The sequence below is a fragment of the Heliconius melpomene genome, chromosome 10, assembly GCF_056956725.1.
Source record: "Heliconius melpomene rosina isolate 202511_hmr_F chromosome 10, ASM5695672v1, whole genome shotgun sequence".
In the NCBI taxonomy this organism is placed as follows: domain Eukaryota; kingdom Metazoa; phylum Arthropoda; class Insecta; order Lepidoptera; family Nymphalidae; genus Heliconius; species Heliconius melpomene.
In genome coordinates this window covers 11,971,655-11,991,050 of record NC_140398.1, presented here as the reverse complement: position 1 = coordinate 11,991,050, position 19,396 = coordinate 11,971,655, and the positions used below count along the sequence as shown (strand labels likewise).

Sequence of the window (19,396 nt, the reverse complement as noted above, 5' to 3'; positions counted from 1 at the left end):
TAAACCACTTTTTTAATATTTTCATGTGACAGAATGATTTAATTTAGCACACAAGCTAGAGTTGATTATAAATTTAATAATTTTAGAATATTTATTTTAAAACAAAACATGTGATACAGCTTTATTTGAAAATATATGCATGGTCTTACTTTTATCAGTATACAGGAAAACAACCATTTGTAATACAATTTTATATTTTATTGAAACTAGTAGAATAATAAAACAAATATTTCAAGATGAGCATTGCATTAGAATAGTAGCTTAGTAATTACATACTGGTAACACTATAGAATTTTTTGTAATGGCGATACCTCGAGGGCCAATATCTGTCATACAAATCATTGAATAGCACTCAAAGATTGAATTAATTTTAAATATATGCTTTAAGTATATGTTTTTCATTATCAATATAAGTGAACTAAAAATATTATTGTTTCATAATTTCCAACAATTAAATAAAGTAAGTTTTTAATTTTTTGTCCTTATTGTACTAATGTATTGGGAATATAAACATATTACTTAAAAGATCTCAGTGGTGATGGTATTGTTGTATATGTATGTATGCATTTTTTTAGTTTCATCCTGTACCCCATATATAGCTAAGTGACTACCTTTGCCTAGAGGGAACCTAGTGTTATTCTTTCTCCACTTTTGAGCACTCTTCAAGACCTTTGTCTTCTTATCAGGGTGAGGAATGAAAAATAATTCTCCCGAGTAGAAATTGAACCCACTAGCTTAGCGTTTACAGTCAGACACTGTGCCGCTGAACCATCACAGCTGCAAACAGACAATAAATGTAATAACAAATTTTTGTTACATACACTTTGTAAATGGCATAAAACTTTTATTTAATAGTTTTATAGATATAAATGGTATATTTCAGGTGAAGAACATAATATGGTTTCAGACGTGATTGAAGATAAGCTGACTATTAAGAATATATTATTTACCAAAGCTTTGCCAAACTACACTATTCCCATACCAATAGATGGTCATAAAATTTTTCCATGTACTGATTGTGGTGATAAGTATGCATCGAATATTTTAATGATTTGAAATTAACTTAATAAACTTAACTTAATATAATATTATAATAATATTTATTTAATAACTTTTTTTTTAGGTTTTTGCTGGAGTCTAGTTACAATTACCATATAAACAGAAAATCCTTGCAAATTACATATTTTTGTAGATATTGTGGTAATGTTATTATTTTTAATAATAGGTGTAAATTACTATCTCATATCAGGTCCCATGCATTTAAAACTGCCACAATTAATGTAAGTGATTTAAAGATAGAACCTCTACCAATTCAAGAAATAAATTGGACAGTTGCAGAAAGACCCAGTAATAATAAAATAATACAAAAACTTACTAAAAATGATATCTGCTTTGAGTGTGATGAGGTAATTAATTCAACTGGAGCAATACAAAAAGATAGAACAGAGCACTATATGAGATACACAAATAAGGTCTACATGTGTCCTATTTGTTTATTTACAGTACCTAACACTTGCATGTTAATAGCACATTTACGAATTCATTTAAGGATTTCTCCATATTTCTGCCCTGAATGTGGTATTAATTTATCTAGCAAAAGTATAAGATATCCATACTTCCATGATTGTGAAGGTATTAGAATGATCAGAGCTACTACTAGAGTACAATGTAAGAAAAAAAATTGTAACAAAATTTTTCATCCAAATGAGTATAGAGAGCATTTTAAAAGTCATATTAAAACAACATACAAATGTTTGATATGTTTTCTAGTATTGGGAAGTAAAAAGAATAATAAAAAACATTTACCTTGTCTATCTGATGAAGCGAAAATTGAAGTTTGCCGTGAGTGTGAGATATGCAATCGTATGATACCTAAAAAGGAAAGTACCTATGCACACTTAAACAAACATTATATAACAACAATTGAACAATTAGGAAACCAAGTTTACCCATGTTTGATTTGTAATATTTCATTTAATGTGATTCCTCATTTAATAAAGCACCAAATAGATGCTCATGGGGCATGTAAGGACATTTTGTCAAAATTTTTATTGGAATCTGATTCTAAAATTGTATCAAAAGGAATATATCGCGTAGTTAAAAGATGTGACAAATGTTTAAGGAGCTTTATATACAAATGTCGATTAGAAAATATCCATATGCTGCCAAATGCATGTCCATATAAATGCTCCAACAAAAATACAATAAATAATTTGTCCCCTGACAAAGTAGGAAAGAATAAAATCAAATGTGGTATTTGCAAAGTATATGTTATTGATGATTGGAAAGCAGTCAAAACTCACTTTTCTATATTTCATAAAAATCATCAGTGTTTGGACTTAATTTTGTCATTGAAAAGAATTGAACATATGACTTCTTTTATTAAACAATCAGGTAAATTATTACATCATAAAAAGAATAATAGACCAAGAGTAAAATGTATAAGAAAAATTAAAAAATCTAAAAAATATTTAAGAGATAGGAAATTTACATTAGAATCAAAATTGGAACCGTGTAGTGCACCTGCTGAAAATAATTGGTGCAAATTATGTAATATTAAATATGATGACGAATTGCATTTTCAAGAACACATAATCACTCACAGAGATCCTTGTATGGCATATCAGTGTCTGGAATGTGGGCAATGCTTTGTTGTTAAACCTTCATTCTCTACTCACTTGTTATTAGAACATAATATATCAAATGTTAATGAATACATAGATAAAAAAAAATGTTACAATGAACTTGCTTTATCTAAACATATAAACAGTGGCTCAAATGAAAAGCATGCTCCTCTTAAAGAAAATCAATGTAAAATTTGTAGAGATCAATTTGAAAATGCCAATGACTTAGAAAAACACTTTAGAGTGCATGGGATGGCATTTTTAATGAAAAATAAGAACAGTCCATAGTTGGTATTATTTTATTTAATAAAATATGGATGTGTCATATTTTTTGTAGCTTACTATCGAATTGAAAGAATCTTAACTATATTTCTTGAAATAATTAGACACTAAGAATTAGCAATGTCTTAAAATAAAATATTTTATTTTTATTGTGTACAAAATTTGTAAAATGTTCTAGATATTATTTGTTATAGATGATAGTCCTAGATAGTAGTGCGATAGTAGTAGTCCTAGATAATAGTGTGGGTGGATGATTGTTCCACTATCACGGCAAATCTACTTGAACAGATTTAAATTAAATATAACATTGAGTTTAAGTGGGTAAAGCCAGTTTGCATCACTAGTTCTTTATATTTTAGGTACCATTTCATAATTTTATAGCATTTTCATACATTTGTATTATGTATTTGCAGCTTAACAAATAATTTATGAATGTATATGGCGCATTATGATGTTTCATATTTATGAAAAAATGTATGTTTTATTAATAATAACCAACCAATATTCGTTCATGTAGGCAGAGGAAAAATAGTGTTAAGACAGTCAGTTCACCACTTGACTGACACTGCTGAATTTTCTAGGCATTGCATGGCTTTTGCCCTGCCAGAGTAAAGAAATGAAAATATTAATAAATAATGGATGGGGATTGAACCCACAACCATCACATTTTGTGCGCCTGTGCAAAGACGGCCTCACTAGAGAATATTATTAATATTGCATATTGACATAATGTCTTAATTATTTTATTATTAAATTAGATCCCTTTTTTATTAATAATATAAAATATATTAATTAAGATTTATTACATTAAGTTTACAATATAATTATATTATACATTTCAAACAAAGAAGTTTAATTATTTAATATGTACATATTTGTAATGTATAAAAGGATGCAAAGGAACCCATTGTCAATTTTTTATAAGTATTTTTATAAAAAATGTCAAAATTAATCTCAAAATAATGATTTAATTTTATTTAGAGAGGAATAACCTGCCTTTCTTTTCCTTACAAGTCTTTATCTCTACTTATTTAGATATAATGGGTGGTAAGCCAATTTTCCTTTAAGACTACACCGACATATAGGACATCTTCTTTCAATTTGTAAAGAATGCTCTAGACATTTAAGGCAGTAAACATGACCACACTTAGTAGAAGCCAATGGATTAGTACCTAATTCATCCCAACAAATAGAACATTCGCCAAACTGGTTTGATGTTTTGTCTTTATTTTTCAATCTTTTTGGTGGGACTTGAGACTTCTGGAACATAAGATTATAGCATAAATAAATAAAGTGCTTAAATAACAAGTTTTAAATTTTCTTAATGCCTCACACAATATTGTAGGAAATTAAGCAGAAAGTAGACAATGGAGTATAATAATTAGAATATGAATCTCTAATTTTTGAAATATTTGTTCAAATGTATTTTAAGAGACTAGCTATTCTGTAACATATACAGATGAGCTTAACCATGTAATAAGTAACAAAGTAATTAAGCTTAATACATATTAATGTATAATTTTCATACACATTTTACCATTAAATGAACAAACAATTTTATTTTATAGTAAAAAATCTCTATACTAATCACTTCATATTCTTATAATTTTATGATTAACTCTGTAGTAAGTAGTAGAAAAGTGAAAATAACTATAATGAATTTATTCTTAAATTACCCACATTATTATTTGATTTTGTAAATTGATGATGAAACTTAAATATTAACATTTAGCTGTAATTTTCATAACCATAATTGCTGAATACAATTAATAATAATCTAATATAATCAAAAAATTATTTAAGTGACTTACCGGACTAGTGTCCTCTTTCTTTTTTTTAGATGATATTGTGTTTGATTTTTTCACATTTATAATTTCTAAGCTCGAGTCAAAGGATTCATCACTATCAACTTCTATAACAGTATCGGCTAGAGCATAGTGATTAGCTAATGTAAAAGAGTTCGATAGATCAATAACAATATTTTTACGGCTGTTCATTGTATCCTTTGTGTATAGAAGCAGATGTCGATTTGTTAAACTTTTGTTAGGTGAAATTGATTAAAACTGGTCTTGGAGCCTTGGGGGCTTAACAGGCGAATTATTAGCTTTAGGGCCAGTGCTCTGATGCTGTATGTAATATGTTTGCCAAATTGCCAAAACAATTTTATTTGTTATGTTTTGTGAAGGTGAACCAAAATAAATGAGTAAATATGTTCGTTCTATGAGTATGAGCTGAACCACAGAACACATTTACTCTGACTGACTGATGAGCTGAACTGACTTTTCGAATCACAGAATACATTTACTCATTTTGTGTCGAATTATGGCAGAATGCAGATAACAGATTCTAGATTCAAAATATTTCAAAGATAAATTATATTACAGAATACAAAAGAGAAAAAAATCACGGTTCGGTTTGATTTACGTTGTACATATATCAAAACAAATAAGCTTATTAATCCAACTATATAAAGTAGCAACGGGTATTTAATTCGTTTTGTATATTGTTATATAAAAGATTAGATTTCATATAGATATAACGGTATATAAAAGACAAAATTTTTGGCCCGTGCTCGGCTCGTTCATTGTCACTTAAGTTAATGCTTTACCAGTATTAATTTATACTTCAATATGAATTATTTTGTACATTTAAGGTAAAACGTAAAAATGTAAACTGTAAAAATCAAATTTATAGTCTGAAAATGTTTCTATTGAACCCATTTTACGGTAATATAGTCGGCAGTCGGCACTATGGGTGTTAAAAGTGAACTTATTTTTCTATCTGTAGCATTTTTAAATATTAATAACATGAACATGACAAAATGACATTCGTAATTGGTCATTCGTATTTGGTGACAAATTGTAATTTTCTAATTATTATTAATAAATTTAATAACAACAAATTATATTGTATAGATTTCCTTTTTTAATTATTTTTATAGAGAGATCGTGATAAATATTTAACAAGAATTATTTTGACGTAAAACAATCTTTATCATATTTAAGTAAAACTAATTATTTTTATTATTAAGATTATACAGTAAAATATATTATTATAATTTTATAATGAAATAATTATTTATTATTTTAGAATATACAATGCACTTGGGCGTAAATATTTCTAATGCTCTACAACAATTGGAAAGTGTTAAAGCTGCTGTAGATCAAAGTGATGATCCCAAATTAAAGGTTTGTTGCCACTAAAACTTATTTGAATTCCTTTTCTTGACAAATAAATATAAATATTTTATAAGAAAATACACTATAATCTCTGTATTGTCGAGAATTTTGTCTTTAACATTTGTATTTTGCATGCTGCAAAATATATCAAGTAAAATATTGTCATTATCATAAGATAATACTTGATGATTATTCATCTGTTTGTCCTCGTCCACTGTTACTACATATATAGTATTCATAAGCTTTTTAGCTCTTTAAATAGTTAGAGTTGCTTAATATAACATAGACAGGAAATCTTTAACATTACTTTTATAATAAAACTTAGGTAAGTTTTTTTAAAAATATTATTTTGAATCATAGGAATTCACTGAATTGTACCTAATACATTTTCTTTATACAACATTGTAACAAAAGTAACAAGCCTGGAGATTCCTACTGAATATTCAACACTCAATGATTTTAATTTGATTGTTAAAAAAAAATTGAGTGTTCAACACTCAATAAATCAATTAAATATATGTATATATATACATAATAAATTGATTTTTCTTTTTTCTTTAATTACAATTTATTCAGGTATCTAGTTTTTTTTCACATTCACAGTTTTATTTAAAAACCACTGGTGTCTATTTTTGCTATATATGTATGTATAGCTAAAGACTAGTAGCTATGTATTGTCAGTTTTTTTTTTATTATAAATTTACAAAATTTTTCTTTATATTTATTATAAATATTTTCAAACTGTGACTGCATAGTAAAATGTTTGATTTATTGTTTAAATAACTTTTATTGTTGACTAGTCACACAAACATGATTTTGTGTGCTTAAAATTATTATTATATTATAGTCATATATACATGACTACATAACTACTAACTTTTATTGTCTGGCTCTAAAAGCAATAGTGGGTTCAATTTCCTCTCAGAAAATAAGGGAATGGAATTGCTGGTAACAAAACCAAGGGTGGTGTTGAACTTTGTATTCTAACATGCAGATTCTCAAAGATTAAGTAGAAAGCATAAAATGCAGCATCATGCTTTTGTGCTTTATATAGGATACAGCATGAAGCTAAAAATATAAATATTTCAATTTCTAGGCAGCGACAAATGATGACCTTAATCTTCTAATAAACCTTTTGGACAGTCCAATACTAAAAAGTATTGCTACTTTACATGACTCTGTTGGCATGCTCTCTACTCAAGTGGCCCACCATCCTTCCATATTGCCTGGGGATTTTGATATTACTCCTGCTGGTACAGTATTAAAATAACATTTTTCAAAAATTAATAGATACATAGTCTATAGTATCTAAAGTAATAAATGTTTTATTCAAATATTTAAATTACATGTGCCATATGAATTTCTTATTTGATATTTCATAATGAATCTTTATGCTTAAGGATTGTGGCCATCATGGTGCAGGGCATAAGGGTCATCAAATTTTTCAATAACTAAACAGTAATTGATTCACACTAGGGAGAATCAAATTCACATTTGAAGTCAATAATACCATGCAAATCTAACACATTTTTTAAGATTTGCTTGGTATAATTGACTTTAAATGTGAATTAAAATTTTTATTTAATATGTTTTCAATAACTTTATAAACATACTGAAAATATTAAATATATTGTAATTTATACAGGTGATTTAGCTTTGCAAACTAGAAACCTGTATGGTACCCATGAAGGTGAAGAAGAACAGAGAGTACCCCAAGTGTCACCCCCTAATAGCTTAGAATTTGGTCCTGGGTCAGACAATGAGCGTATTTTGGGCTTGGACTCAGCATCTGTTAACTCTAATATGTCGCCAAAGCAGGTATATTTAGCTTTAAAAGCAGTAAAAGCGAGCGAGTTTTTCGTGATGTTAAGAAAAAATATATAGAGAAAAATAAAAATATATATAGAATATATTATAATATAATTGAAGCTGTCGTAGCGCAGCGGTATATCGTCTTACTATAAACACGACTGTTGTGGGTTTGATTTGTACTTGGGGGAAAGATTTTTTTAATTTCCTCACTCTGGTTAAAAGATAAACGGAAGCATTGAGTATATCCACCCTTAAGAAAAATAATCTATGTTTCAGAACCGAGGTATTCTTGAAATGTCCCGAAATGATGAATCTCTTGTATCAGCCTCAGCCAATATAGTAGCAGGAGATTGGGCCCAAGTTGAAATTATTAATTTAGTTAATGATGGCACTGGACTTGGATTTGGTAAGAGGGTTAATAGTAAACAATATTAATATTACTATATTATTATACAAGTGAGCCCCGCGTGGCGTCGTCCTCTTGTAGAATACAATCATTTGTTTTCTCATCTCAATGAGGATAATTAACGTTGGTAGCTAAAGTTTTAGCCAACCAATAAAACACTTATTTTGTAGCAATATTGTCGCATGCAACTCTTTATATTTACATAAATTATATTTTTATGAACCGAAATACTTAATTTTAAGTGAAGCTTGTCAGAGTCCAATAGTGAAAACTGCATTTAAATCAGTTATGCCGTTTCCGTGTTTCGTGAACAAACGAACATACACACACAAAAATTTAAAAATCATTGTTTTGGGTTCATTAATAAAGGCCCCCAGCATTTTTATTTACATTATATCTTATCCGACGATCCGTTACGATTTTATTATAAGTATAGTTGAGGCCGCCGTGGCACAGAAACATAGGCGTGGGACTGCAAACGCGACGATTGTGAGGTCAATTACCACTCGGGGGAATGAATTATTTAATTTTTTGATTGAATTCTCTGATAACGAAGTAAATCGTGGCGTTGAGTTCACTCAATACTTAATCCTTCGAGGATCCGGTAGAAAGTGGGAATCGGAAATAACTTGATGGGATCAGATTGTTTTAATACTAAGTTTCCTCTGCGTACCCTACCATGTGCAGGATTCAGCGTGGAGGTAAACGCAATAAAATATTATATTTATATGTTACCTAAGTTCTAAAAATGTATTTATTATTGAATTTAGACTTTTTATTTTAGGTATCATTGGTGCTAGAACTAGTGGGGTTATTGTTAAAACTATATTAGCAGGAGGAGTCGCCGACCGCGATGGAAGACTCAAATCTGGAGATCATATATTGCAAATTGGAGATGTATATATATATTTTTCATATTTAATGATATCACGCAAATATTGGCATAATCACGAACGAGAGCCCGCAACTTTGTGTCGGTGATATAATTCCGTGACACCGTTTTTTGTAGAAATTACTGATTTTAGTGTATGCCCATTTTCTTTGTATTAAAAGAGTTTTATATACACGTATTTAGAAGACTACTCTAATTAAGTGACAATGTCAATTGTTTTGATTTAAAAATTGTGAGACATATCGTACGTTTGGTTGTAAATGCGGCCGTCGTGAGTTCGTTCGGTGACGCCAATCGTGGCGCAGGAGCACAAAGTGTGTGTCGAAACACTACGTTCCCTCTGTCTACCCTGCTGTGTGCGGGATACACCGTAAAGCTGAAAAAAAAGTGGCAGAGTGTCTTAATAATAGGTTGCCTCTGCCTAATCTGCTTTTATCCGGCAGGTGAGTTTAATGGAGATGGGGTCGGAGCAAGTGGCGGGCGTACTGCGCGCGTCGGGCTCGCGCGTGCGCCTGGTGGTGGCGCGCGCCGTCGATCCCGCCGCCGTGCACGCCTCCAACGCGCCCGTCGTGCCTGCCAGGTCGGTCTCTACTTCATACTCAAATTATATTCAGCAGAGTTTGTTTGGTTGAACGCGATAATCTCCGGAACTACTACGGTTGAAAAAATTGTATTGAATAGTGAATTACTTAAAATGAATCATGTATCATACACAACTCTTAGTTAAGTTTTAAAAACGGGTGAAGCCGCAGGTAAAACTGATTATATACTATACTAGCGGCCCGCCCGCAGCTTCGCCTGCGTGATCTACGTTATTATTAATTTCTGTCTCCATGAGTACCTACGTCCTATAGGTTACGTCCATGCAAAATTTGAGAATTTCTAGCATTTGTAGTAACGAAGTTTCATACAAACTTTCAACCCCAAAAACAACCCCTTAGAAGTCGAATATTGCAAATTCCCGTCTTAGCGAGCACCTACGTCCTATAAATAACTCCTATGCAAAATTTGAGATTAATAGCACATGTAGTTTCTGAGATTTCGTGATGAGTGAGTGACCTTTCGATTTTATATATATAGAAGATATGTTTATTAGAGATAGAGAAAATAAAATGTGATGTGTTATTTAATTTTTTAGCTTCATGCTGTATTTTTTAATATTTTTAAAGCATTTTTTAAAACTGTTAAAAAATATTTAATAAATAGTATTATATTGTGCCGAATTCTAATTTTTATTACTAATCTTTGGTTAGAAGAAATTTGTAAAACTCTCCCTACAAATATGTTCACGACATAAATACGTTGTACTAAATGACTTCAACGTGATTTAAGTAACGCTTAGCTTTTCTAAAATGTGTCACACGCTAGAAAAACAATGGGTGACGAATAAATAATTAAATAGGACTAATTACTTATTAAATATTTTGTCTGTCTGCACTATATTTGAACTATTACAGAATGGATTTTTATTGAAACGTTTTTATTGTATAGCTATTGTTTTTTGTTTATAGCTTTGTTTATAGAAAAACTGTTACGTTGATTGATTAGTGCACCTAATGTAAATCAATATGTAAATTAACTAACTAAACAAATAATAATAAAAAAAATATTTCAATATTTTTTTCTTATTTGTTTTTAGACTCTTATCAAGTCCTGAAGCACTGGATCGATATCTGATGGAAGCCGGCTTCGAACAAGTGTTCCATACACAACCAACCCCGATCACATTGAATTCAAATGTATCAAGATTTGTCTTTGATACGTCCATTACTCCGCCCCCCGATGCTGGTATTTATAATATTTAAAACACGTTATTGTTGCATGTGCAGTTATTTCTTAAAAATACCAATATACGAGTACACGCAGCTGTCGTAGCACAGCGGCGCAGCGGCGGACTGTAAATGCGACGGTTATAGGTTATATTTCCATTTTGAGGAATAAATTATCTTCATTTTCTTGCTCTGCGTAAATACACAAACCACAGCATTGAGTTCTAACACTTAACACGGAATGCAAAAAATATATGTTTTGTAGTTTGTTTTTTTTTCTTTTCATTTGTTAACAAGTTGTTTACTTACAGATGCCGAGTCTCCGGAAGTTGACAGGTTCACAGTACAATTAAAGAAAGATGAAAATGGCTTAGGAATTACAATAGCAGGTACTAGTAGTGTATATACTATTTTATTATTCTTCATTTTTCAGGCGTTCACTCAAAAATAGAGAAATTAATTATTTTCATTAACCTGCTCTGGGAAGACAAAGTGCAGCGTTAAGTTCCACGAATCAATACGCAGTGTTTCATAGTTTCTCTGTCTATGTTGAACGATTGCAGGCTATGTGTGCGAGAAGGAGGAGCTGTCGGGTATATTCGTGAAGTCGGTGACGCCGGGCAGTGCGGCGGCGGCGAGCGGCGCCGTGCGGGTCAACGACCGCATCGTGGCGGTGGACGGCGCGTCGCTCGCCGGCAAGTCCAACCAGCGCGCCGTCGACGCGCTCAAGCAGAGCGGCAATGTCGTCACTCTCGAACTGGAGAGGTTCTTTTTATTATTTTTTTTCTCTTTAAATAAGGGTTTACTTTAGAGAATTATCATTCGTTTATTTCTAGAATATACTACAATGGCGGGTTTATTTATTATTAATTGCAGTATTGAGTTTGGTATGTAATATTTAACATCTCTAATAGTTTCGGGTCAACAGTCAACATATTGTTATAAGATGAAAACTTGTGATTTTTTAAGACATTCCGTTTCCCCTTTTCTGCTGAATACTTATTCATAAATAGTAATTAAAAACTCTCCTGATTTAGAATCGACCCCATACATAACATTCACTTTAACAGTCACACCCTTGTGTCACTGTGCCGTATTGAAATAAAATATTTGACGTAGGTACCTACGCGGGCCCAAGTTCGAGCAGCTGCAGCAGGCGATAGCGGCGGGCGAGAGCGCGGCCGCCGCCGCCGCCGCCGCCCCCGCCCCTGCCGCCCACAACCCCTTCCTGCATATGCACCGCCCCGAGCCCGGCACCGACCACGACATACAGATGACGCATTTGTCTGCTAAGTAAGTACTAGCACGAAGATAGGAGCAGTACAAGAGTGTGCGTGCGTGAAGCTTTCATTGTTGACCTGGTGGTCTTTTTTGAACAATAAGTTTTCCAAATACTAATTTAATTTTATAATAATTAGTAGACATTAATTTAATTTGTTATGGACACGATACAGATTTCATTAGTTATACTTTTATTTTTTATTTCACCACTCAAATTCGTAATAAATTCAAAATATTTTCTAACTGATAAAAACATTGTAGTGCTGTTGAGACAAATGTGGACGAAAGTCAACCGTCTCCACCCCATAGTCCGCCGCCGCCGCCCGCGCCTCGTCCAGCGCCTCAATTCGAAATGCCTCGCACTCCGGAACAAAAAGAGGCTATTAAGAAGAAATGGCAGTCCATATTAGGTAGTTTTTTTACTATTCTATATATCATTTAAATGCTAATATAATATGTTATTTATTATTACGCAACATGTTATATTAGTTTAGCTAGCTAGTGATCTTCTAGTTTACTTAAACTGGTATTTACGTAGGCCTAATACGGTATGTAGGCTGTTGAGGTTGAGAGAGAGAGGTTGAGAGCGTGAAGTTGAAGAACACAAATAACAAAAACACAAATATAAACAACAGCCACATGCTCGTCGAACATTAAAATACATCAAAAATATTTTCTAACATTTGTGTATTATTTAAATAACTAATTGATTATGTTTGAGAATGTTTGTATAACAGGGGATGAAGTAGAAATAGTGGTGGGTGTGGTTGTGCGCGGCGGTGGCGGGCTTGGCATCTCGCTGGAGGGCACGGTGGACGTGGAAGGAGGCCGCGAGGTACGGCCGCACCACTACGTGCGCTCCGTGCTACCCGAGGGGCCTGTGGGCCGCGCGGCCGTGCACCGCCCGGGCGACGAGCTGCTAGGTATAGTACCTCTAATGTAGTAGCAGGAGAAGTAAATTATGTAATACCCTACAGCAGATGTCGTAATAACTGTGTGTTCAAATTATTTAATAAATTTGGGAACCTTTGGATAACATATTTGAATGACTTAGTTTATTATGTACTAGATCTTGATTTCTATGATAATATTCAGAGACGATATTTATTTACTTGAATTTAAGATAAAAATGATAAAAATACCATTTGACCCACTACCAGAAGTGAACGGGCACCGGCTGCTCGGCATGAACCACCTGGAGGTGGTGTCGATCCTCAAGGAGCTGTCGAGCGAGGTGTGCATGGTATGCGCGCGCCCGCGCCCCGCGCCGCCGCTAGACCTCGCGCCGCCCGCCGCCACGCTCGTCAAGGTGCACTTACCCACTACACACGTGGGGGAATTGACTTTAGTTTCAAAGTGATATTTTTGTGTAAAGGTTTTATTTTGTTTTTCGGGCAGGCTTAGTTGTTTGTTTGGAGAGCACCAGACTATTTTCGGAGTAGGCACGGTTTTATTTCTGATACTTTTATCTTTTACTATGTATTTCACCCACCAGAAGTGCTCGTGCTATATCTCGTGAATCTAAACTGCAATTTTTATAATTACGCTTTTGATTACATTGTCATATTTTTCAAGTAGCTACACAGATATGAAATATTAGTTATCTGATATATAAGATCCCCTATAGTAAATCCTTTTTGTTGTGTCATAACAAATTAGTTATAAGTTATCAGCCAAATGAATCATTCTGGATTAGCTTTAATGTTAGCAAAACGTCAAAAATATTTAAGTATAATATAGCTTTATTTTAGGAACCTTAGGCTTAATGAAGGACTGTTATTACTATCATTTTCCCACTCTGGTTGACATAGTGTGGCGTTCGTCAGTTCTTCTATTCAATGAGTTATGTATAATAGCGCGGAAAGTGTCTGACGGGTTGTCTTGCTCCTAGTTATCCTCTTGCTACCTTGCTAAGAAGGAAAATGGTGAATCTGTTTTTTTAGACGATTACAACCGTCCCTACCAATACAAATAAAATGTAATCATATATTATGTATTCTTTAAAAGACCTATAGGTTGTCTAGCACACATACAGAACACAAATTCAAATATATATTTAAATATGAAAAACTATAGAAACTATGTATAAAACAATATATGCATTATTTGATTTGATTTTAATATAATTGTATAGTTCATGTAATTGTAATGTAAGTGTATTTATTTATTTATATTTTTACTAGTGGGCCCGGACGCAGCTACGCCCGCGAAGATATAAGCCTAAATAATTAAAATAAGTTAAAAAATTATAATAAGTGGAGATTTCTTATTAGAAAAAAATATCTGAGTAACATCAACATGAGTATATCACTCGTAGGCTAGGTCATTCCGAATCAATTACATCTTAATTATCTATTAGAATGTTATACAGTAAACTATAATTTCCATCTAGATGAAATGCTAAAAGTGACTATTATATTTATTTTCATAAGGATGAATATATCAGATTATAGAAATCATCTAATTTTTGTAAATGTATACAAATCTATATCGGCGCGCGCCATGTATGCATTAAGTAAGCTCATTTTGGGTGACGTTTTCTTAAAACCTGCAAGCCGTTGCTTAGCAACGCGTAGCGACGATTGTTATTAACATGGCGGAATAAATTGCATGTCAAATTAATTGTATATATCGAAAATATTACAAATATAAGAAAAAAAAGTATCCTATGTCCATCCCGAGACCCTCAAGTATATCTATATGAGTATTTTATCACAATTAAATTAGCGGTTTGGCCCTGATTGCGTAAAAGACAGACAGACAGACAGACAGAGTTACTTTCGAATTTATAATATAGGTATGGATTAGGGAAACAAACAGAAATATAAAATTCACAAACATTACAGAAGTATAATATGTGGCGTTAATAACAAAGATTTTACACTGTATATATTTTTTGTTTACATCAGGCTAAATCAGACGGTAGCCTGGCGGGCGCTGGTGCCGAGGAGGGCGGAGCGCTGGGCGCGGGGGGAAAGGTGCGATCGCGCTCGCTGGAACCACTGACCGGTCTCGCTATGTGGTCTTCCGAACCACAAATTATAGGTAAATGCAACAAAACACATATCGTCGGCTCAGAGTGGAAGCCTGCTAAATGCCATTTTGATTGTCATGGACTTTTATTGTATTCTTTTATTCTTTTCGAAAGTATAAAAAGGAATACTAAATAGACCTTTATTTTATTCCAAAATATATTAACGGAATATACTAATTTGAGTTTAAGATAAAAATACCATTTGACCAGAAGTGAATGGGCACCGACTGCTCGGCATGAACCGATAAATTTGAACTTAACTTTAAGCTTTATGAATTTTAAACTCAAAGTTCTATCTATCAGCTTATTATTATATATTTGTTTCTGAAGTTTTGGGATATCATAAATTGTAAAAAAAATTTAAGTTAATTTTTCGAGGGTGTTTTTATATACGTTAATTGACACTTATCATAATTATATATAATGTGTACAATTAATTGTACATATTACTTAGCTATCTATACAAAAATATAAGAAGTAATAAAAAAGCTAAGAAGTAGAACATATCTCAATACGCGAGCCCGAGTCGCACTTGGCCGGTTTATTATTTATTCATTAATATAAATTTATCTCGAAACATCAATTAATTATTCTAACTTTATAACAATGACGTACATGGAAACAACATAATGTAACATTGACGTAATGTAAAAATCATTGAACTTTGAACCCTCTATTTATTCAACATTATGAATTATAATTAGTAATTAAAGATATATTTAGACAACATTAATTATAGATATAAACATGTATATTTACATTTATTATACCTTATAATTTGTTATATCTTCAACAGTAATTGCGTTTCTTAGTTGTATTTACTATTGTATTGTAATGATTTTCGCATCTGATTACAGACTTTTATAAATTTTGTGATTCTAATGAGTTTTATCTCTTAATAAAAAATGAGGAAGGAAGTATATTTTTTCAACTCTTATAAAATATTAACTCATTTGTGCACATAGAGTACAAATGTAAAAAGTAATAATAATTTATATACTGAATTTTTTATAATCCTTTTTCAAAGAAATCATTTAGAGGTTTTTTGTAACCAAAATAGATGAACTTGAACTTTCTAAGATGAAATAACATAACATAGAAATAAATATATATTGTAGAGCTAGTAAAGGGAGAGCGTGGTTTGGGTTTCTCAATCCTGGACTACCAGGACCCGCTGCGACCGTCGCACACGCTGGTGGTGATCCGCTCGCTGGTACCCGGCGGCGTGGCGCAGCAGGACGGGAGACTCATACCCGGGGACAGGCTCCTGTTTGTTAACGATCAGGTATGATATTTTATTAGTCTTTGCCGTTCAGATATATTATCTATTATCTTTATATTTTTACTAAAATATTAAGATATAAATATTTATGTACAGATTTAGATTCTAGATAATAATTGTTTGCTTACTTGCTTACTACTTTGTTTTGAGTGATTTATGAATAATTAAAAAAATAAAAGTCCCTTTTTTATCACAAGGGTAGATAAACTACTCAAGTAATAAAATATAATTGTACTGTAATAATTGTACGTAACATGAAATCTAATTTCCAGCTACAATATTGTCATACATACATTAGTATTGTGTAGTTTCAAAATGGAGGAAGAAACCGCGTCCTTATATATGTTTCCACCTGTCCTAAGTTGATCAAATTTTATATGATGCATTTCCTCATAAAATATTAATGTTTTGTGTTTGTTTGTGTTAAGTCTTCTATGTAAATGTTTTAAATATCTAAAACAAAATTTAATTGTAAATAAACACTCTTGTAATATTTTACTTATTACTAATCTACTATTTTTCACTTAAGTTACTCCTTTCAAATCGCGTATCTTGGAAATTGTCCAAGCTCTCTGATCACAAAGCTATACGTTCTTATCCAGCTAAGTCGAAATTTTATTTCGCAAATGTGGAATAATACTTAATACTAAAAATATAAAAAAATGTCTTTATTAGAATTTGGAGAATGCCAGTCTAGAGCAAGCGGTGGCGGCGCTTAAGGGCGCGCCGCGCGGCGTTGTGCGCATCGGCGTGGCCAAGCCGTTGCCGCTGGCCGACGCGCCGCCGCCGCTACCCGCCTCCGCGCCGCCCGCCCCCAACACACACTGGTACGTACCTGATCACTCGATATTTACAGAAACAAATACACTAGTAGTGGACCATAAACGTAACCTCTATTCATATAACCTATGGACATAGGTGGCATTGATCATGTATGACGTCTTGTCATAGTTGCTGGTATTTTGTTTATTAAAAAACAGACATTTAAAACTGATATGATTACTTAAATTAATTTTGGAAGTTTATAAACAAAACCTATTACTATTCTCTGATTGCTTATTACCTACGCTATCTCAATTGTATATAATTAGATTTCAATACAATGAAGAATGAATAAATCCATTAACTTTACACAACACCTAAGTGACTATTTTCATCTCAAAGTAACAATTTGTGATATACTGTACATTTACTGGTATTTGCTTGTAAACGAAACATAAATACAACAGGAGGATTCCCTGAAAACATGTACATATAGAAAGGGATAAATTTTACACTCTCTCTCTCATTTCTTGTTTTTACATTGTCATTTCGGTATTTTTTGAGAAGTCTTTTCTTTTTGTTTCTTTACATATAGCCCAGTTTCTTAACAAATACTGTATGTAATAGTTCAAAATATCTAACAAAGAATATTGTATATTTTAGTTATTATTAACTATGATTATTTAAAGAAAAAATCTCCTCATATAAAAATTCGCCTTAAATATAATGGAGATGCAAATTATAATGTACATTGTGATTCCATTCCAGACGGGTGATTATTTGAACTACTAATAAAGATTACGAAAATAGCAACGCTTGCAAGATCCGATATTTTAAGTAAGTATAATTTTATGTCTTATTTCTTATAACACCTATTTTTAACATGCACATGATAAAAGTGTTATCTATTGACGCAATAATAAATTTATTACTAGCCTTTAAAAATACTTTTTATTCTTCGAAAATATCATTATTCGATTTTTTCCTAGAATATTCGGCTTATCGTTAATGTCTTGTTTGTTATTGTCATATAAAATTATTTGGAATTTACACATTACAGTTGTAGAATAAGTAAAATAATTTCGAATTTAAAGGCAAAAAGTTGTATTTTTATAATACGTTGACGTAGAAATTATGTTTTGATTTCGATATTAATAAATAAATTAATTAATTAATTTCGATATCAATAAATAAATTAATTAATTAATTTCGATATTAATAAATTCACTAATAATAAAATAATAATTACTAATTTACGATTCTAATGCACTGACTTTGTATTTTTAACGTTCTATACATTCCAACAAGTATTATTTTCTTAATATTGTTTTTTTAATCGAGACTTAAGTTTTCTTTGGTCACTGATATTTTGCAGTGGCATACTTAATAAAGTACTTAATTTATATTTTACCACTGAAAATTATGTTTATATTTTCATCGTATATAACTTTGTTTTAAAATCATATAGTATTTTAAGACACAATCTCATTTACAATATTTTACCTGTTATTAAAACTTATATAAAATCAACTTACATATTTATTTTAAAATATCTTAAAATAATTGTAATTTAGTATATAAGAAAATAAATTCCATGAAAAAGAATATTGTGATAGAGCTACATTGCTACAAATGTATATAAAGTTACGGGCCATCCATAAATTATGTTACACGAATTTCATGATATTTTAACCCCCTTCCTTATCATAGCTGCTTACATCTGCTAGACGCCCCTCCTCTCACCTAATGTGACGTCACATATTTTTAATAAGAAATTATTAGTTTATATGTTGTACTTTAAAATTAAGGTATAATGTCAAAAAAATTATCCTTGTCACATTTTGTCGACCCTTGTGACTAATTTGTGGAGAGCTCTTTAAGTTTTTTCAATGTTACTCTTGTAACTCTTGTTAATTGAACATTATGACAATTACTTAATATTATCACTGTTGACATTTAAATGTTTACAATATAAGCATAGCAAATTATATTTTATTTTTATTGTATAATACATACAAATTTGACTATTGTAATCTATTCTATAAGGAATAAAGGAATGAATCAAAACAAAAG

At 31.5% G+C, this 19,396-nt stretch overlaps 3 protein-coding genes across 5 annotated transcripts; 2 read left to right on the top strand and 1 right to left on the bottom strand.

The window, feature by feature from the left end:
- The first annotated feature begins 107 nt into the window (after positions 1-107).
- LOC146535667 (zinc finger protein 532-like) lies at positions 108-3,753 on the top strand. The gene is made up of 3 exons (XM_085190580.1): positions 108-460; positions 884-1,028; positions 1,124-3,753. The coding sequence occupies exons 2-3, from the start codon at positions 898-900 to the stop codon at positions 2,910-2,912; spliced, it is 1,920 nt and encodes a 639-aa protein (XP_085046706.1). The 5' UTR covers positions 108-460; positions 884-897; the 3' UTR covers positions 2,913-3,753.
- Positions 2,910-5,179, bottom strand: LOC146535666 (uncharacterized). Its single transcript, XM_085190581.1, has 2 exons — positions 4,718-5,179; positions 2,910-4,166 (listed from the first exon to the last, which is right to left on the bottom strand). Exons 1-2 carry the CDS (start codon positions 4,901-4,903, stop codon positions 3,930-3,932), a joined length of 423 nt encoding a protein of 140 aa, XP_085046707.1. The 5' UTR covers positions 4,904-5,179; the 3' UTR covers positions 2,910-3,929.
- A 466-nt stretch (positions 5,180-5,645) lies between these two features.
- On the top strand, positions 5,646-19,395 carry Patj (patj crumbs cell polarity complex component). 3 transcript variants are annotated; one of them, XM_085190574.1, is made up of 18 exons: positions 5,646-5,767; positions 5,997-6,094; positions 7,182-7,338; positions 7,731-7,903; positions 8,174-8,303; positions 9,088-9,200; positions 9,639-9,775; positions 10,835-10,983; positions 11,276-11,353; positions 11,528-11,729; positions 12,084-12,257; positions 12,507-12,655; positions 12,983-13,168; positions 13,406-13,554; positions 15,155-15,290; positions 16,398-16,564; positions 17,237-17,388; positions 18,092-19,395. In XM_085190574.1, coding segments are annotated over exons 2-18 (2,343 nt in total). In that variant the 5' UTR covers positions 5,646-5,767; positions 5,997-6,004; the 3' UTR covers positions 18,093-19,395. The 3 variants fall into 3 exon arrangements, with proteins under 3 accessions (XP_085046700.1, XP_085046702.1, XP_085046701.1); XM_085190576.1 differs by having other exon boundaries at positions 5,747-5,885; XM_085190575.1 differs by lacking the exon at positions 5,646-5,767 and adding an exon at positions 5,774-5,910.
- Position 19,396: the final 1 nt, after the last annotated feature.